Source organism: Eupeodes corollae, chromosome 1 (genome assembly GCF_945859685.1).
Source record: "Eupeodes corollae chromosome 1, idEupCoro1.1, whole genome shotgun sequence".
Taxonomy (NCBI): domain Eukaryota; kingdom Metazoa; phylum Arthropoda; class Insecta; order Diptera; family Syrphidae; genus Eupeodes; species Eupeodes corollae.
This window is the reverse complement of record NC_079147.1, coordinates 200652505-200656940: the sequence shown is the minus strand read 5'-3', so window position 1 is coordinate 200656940 and position 4436 is coordinate 200652505. Positions and strand designations below refer to the sequence as shown.

General features: G+C 31.0%; 1 protein-coding gene across 1 annotated transcript; it reads left to right on the top strand.

Annotated features, from left to right (window-relative positions):
* The first annotated feature begins 1198 nt into the window (after positions 1-1198).
* Positions 1199-1564, top strand: LOC129948094 (vitelline membrane protein Vm26Aa-like). Its single transcript, XM_056058928.1, has one exon. The coding sequence runs from the start codon at positions 1199-1201 to the stop codon at positions 1562-1564; it is 366 nt and encodes a 121-aa protein (XP_055914903.1).
* The last annotated feature ends 2872 nt before the right edge of the window (positions 1565-4436 follow it).

Genomic DNA, 4436 nt, shown 5'->3' with positions numbered 1-4436 from the left:
TTGTGGAAAAGATAAGAAATTTCTTTAAAGTTTTTTTTTCATTTCACGCCTTTTATAGGGGGAATATTATAAAATATATACAATTATCAAACGAAATAATAACATTTTCTCTGCTTCTTCAAGGTGTTTTCATCTATACGTTTTCGATGTCAATATTAAATTCCTTAGACTTAACATAGATATGTATATTTAGTATATGCATTCATGTGAGTCGAAATAAAGAATAAAAGCAATTTACTTTGCTTAATAGATTGTTTTTTTTTCCAATGGAAAAGCTTACAACTATCTGCGACTTGAAATAAAGATTGCTAACAAGACATGTCGTTACCTTATCGCAGGCATAAACTCTTGTAGTTCAAAACCAATATTTCCTTAAGAGGTTATAATATGTTTTTATTAAAGGCTTTGGGCAACAATGGCTTTTTTGTTTCTCAATTCAAGATTTCGACGTTTGCCCCAAATGGAGTACGATTTCAGATTGATTTTTGTTCCCATTGCAGCTGTCAATTATTCTAAGCTATTTAGTTTTTAATCTGCTCAATATTGTGGATCTTAAACATTCATATCCGATTAGCCAATGGGAGGTAACGTCAAAATTTGTTGGTTCGACTAAATCCTAGTTAAAAAAAGAAAATCTTTTATGATTAAAAAAATTCATCAAAGCACTGTCTTCGTTCTATTTTGTTTGGTACATATAAGAACAGATACAAAATATTGCAAAATTTCATCTAGGTTTTACCTCGAAATAAAAAAAAAACAAATAATAAATAAACAAATTAAACCTCAATATATGTACCTATTCAACCTCATTTTTAATTATGCAACTAACCATCAGTTTCAAAATTTCATTGCAACTTTGACTAAATTCATATGAAATCATCAGTTCTTATTTCAAATTTAAAAAGAAGGAACAATTAAATGAGTTCAACTTCAACATTAACAAAAGAAATTATGAAAATTGCAATGCGTGAACAATTTTATTTAGGCTGCCAGTAGTGTAGTTTTATTCTGATGGTGAACAACGAAGAGAGAAGGAAAACACTGAGGAAGAACTTTGTCAGCACTCTTATAGAACTAGACGAACTTTTGTATCAAGAGACAAGAAGTATAAAACAGACTTAACTCCATCTATCAACTATCAGTTATCTACTGTGGTTTCTTGATTCAGTTCTAACAAACTAAACAAACTCTATTTAACATGCAATCATTCATTGTTTTTGCACTTTTTGTCAGCGTTGCTACTGCCGCCTCCCTTGGATCTTCCCAACAAGGAGTTCCTCAAAATATCCTCCACACTCTGACCGAAGAATCCAACATGAACGGCTTCGCTGCTCCATCCGATTTGGCTAGATCGAAGAAATCCGCATATGGTGCTCCAGCACCATCTTACTCAGCACCACCTTGCCCCAAGAATTATCTGTTCAGCTGTCAACCCAGTGTTGCTCCGGTTCCATGTGCTCCAGGAGGCTATGCAGGAGCCTACTCTGTTCCAGTACCAACCTACGCTCTTCCCAGCGCTCCTCAATTCATCCCCCAGGAACTTCTCAGACCATACAACTATTAATTCTTTGATTAATTATCATTGCAAGAAAAACCGAAGTTAAGTGTCTCTGAAAGTCTAATAAAAAAAACATCGTTTCTTTAAATGAAAACATATCTTGGTTTATTTGTTTCTATCTTATTTCAACATATTGAGCTGCAGATTGCAACTCCTTTTATTTTTCAGTATGGTGTGTCCAACATCTGTTTTTTTTCGTTTATTGGTATTAAACTATTTTTAGCCGTGGATTTTATACGATGAGATAGGAGATGGTTTTGAATATCCATCCGCAAGTTCTGCTCATATGAATATGGGAATGCTTGCTGAATGCTGATATTGTAACAACCAAAGTACCTATCTGTACTTCTTTCTTATTTATGTTATCTTACACTCGTTTAAGTGTTTATTTTTTCAACTTGAAGACATATGATATATACTTCATATTGATGATAGGAATTTTCAAGCAAATGCATTATCCAGAGATCACACCCTTTGGCGACTTCCGTTTTGAAAAGAAAAAACAAATCATTGTTGGATTATTCTAAATTTCAAGTAATAACTTATGTACAATGTACATACTTAGTATTTATTTATCTACGAATGTCTACTTACATACATATACATACATATCTATGTAAGTATGAATTGTTTAGTTCCAGTATTTATTTACTTTCTTAGTTGAAAAAGATTGGAGTTAAAACATAAACTTAGTGTTAAGGAACAGACACCGCCCGTCATTTTATGAAATAATTTTAAAATATTTGACTTATTTTCTAAAATCTTTTTGATATTTTCATTAAATGAAACTACTCAGTTTTGGGTATTTGTTGTCAAATCACAATTGCGCAATTTTAAAATCTTATTTTTAACCACCCCTTTATTGGTTAATTTTTGTTGAAATTTATTTGTGTTTGATGATTTTGTTGGTTTATTGATGCACTTCGGAGAAAAAAGTCTTAATTGGTATAATTACTTTACTATTTGAACACAAGTTATTTTCAAAACAATTTTAAAATCAAATCAAAATAATCACATTCATCTTATTGCTTCCGTATGAGGAGATGAATAAACTTTCGAAGTAATTTTTACTTGAAATTAAAAATAATTTGATTTATGTTGCCAAAGTAATTTAAAAAACAAAGACTTGAGCGTTTGCATCAATAAATGTATTTTATTAATTAATAAATACAATAACATTGATTAAAGTTTTTAACTAAAAAAAAAAAAAAACAAGTTGAAGGTTTACTATAAAACATTTCTGTGGGCATAAATTGTTGGTCTGATCGGCAGACATTTTTTGCCAAGTAGCCATTCCATACTTTTTCCCCACTCTTCGAAGATTGACAGACCAACAATTTCAGCTCAAAAATCTTGGAAACAAAACTATAAGCTGTCAATCAAAAACATATTTAAAGCGTTTCACATGAAAATAAATTTATAATATAGTTTATTAAGTTTGATGATTCACATATGTATATATGTAAGTACATTGTATGTATGTGCATATGTATATCAATCAAAATTATGAATTTGGGCAGATTCAGACTATATAAGGGACTTGAAAGTAAGGCAAGTTTCTAGCACCTGATTGCCCAGATACCAAAAATTTGTCAAAATCCATTGAGTTCCACTTATATCAAATTGACAGCTCATCATAAGTTTAAATTCAACTGAAAGCTAAACCTTATTACTCTGTGATTTATTTGTGTAAAAAAGATTCTTTTCAAACTTGATAAAAAATAATGTTTATTTACAACAAAAATGCAAAAATAAATAATAATGATTTTGGTATTGTTTTGAAGTAACTCAACCAAAGGTAGAGGTTAGTGGAGTAAAGTTCAATATTTGAACTTATTGAGGTCTGAAAAGCTAAACGATTACATCTGTCTAAATGTATGCTCAAAGACTGCAGTTCAGTGTCCCTTACTCTGTTTGTGCCTGCCCTTTGCCTAGAATTTTACGCTTTACGAATTTTAAAATAAATTACAAGGCAGCGTATATATATGAACATGATATATGAAAGTTCTGCGCTTCTGTACAAATTGTTAAAAAATTGTGGATCCAGATCCTGAATCTCTTTTTTCCATATTTTGTACTGTGATTTGTTCTCAATGGTTGCGTCAATCTCAAACAGACAGATTGTCCGGATACCTTTTTGTTAATGTTTTACTTTTAAGTGTAAAATAACAGCTGATTAAAGACAGCTCAGATGCCAACAAATTAATCCAAGAATGTTTTATGTATGTTCTGACAGAACAGCTGATTCAACCCATGGTTGAATTTCAAGAAACTTGGAAATTGATTTCAGATTTTTGTATTTGTTGTAAAACAAAAAGATACAACATGTTAGTTAAAGTTGTATTTTAGGATGTTATACTCATCTAGGTATTGTCACTTTCCTCGTTGGATAGTTTTCTGTTAAACGTAAATCGTTTAAAAGCGAAGAGTTTGCAAGTAAATTATTAATCGTATAGAATTCCAATTGAGCTAAGAGGAAGTTTAACATAGATTACAGATTAAGGTTAATAATTTTGACTTCGATGCTTAAATGTTTCTCTGCATTTTGTGAACACCTTAAAGTTGTTTTTATTTTTTGACAGTTATCTCCATACAGCTATCCAACTCGTTCAACAAGGTATCTAAAAATCCACCTATCCAAGATACCCTATCCAACACAAGATTGAACGCAGCCAATTTTCATTGTGATTTCTAACAGATGCACAATATTAGTCGCATTCAATGATCAATCCAATGCAATCAGGATGGGTTTGTGTTGTTCCCATAGGGAAATAAAGCTGATGATCACTGTCAAAAACGAATCTCAACCTAGTCAAAAATTGTCGGTATAGTCAGCTATTGAATTTGAGAAACAGCTAATTAAGATTTTACTTAACTT

Coding starts and splice junctions, on each gene's coding strand:
- LOC129948094 (XM_056058928.1), top strand. CDS start 1,199: ATGCAATCATTCATTGTTTTTGCACTTTTTGTCAGCGTTGCTACTGCC.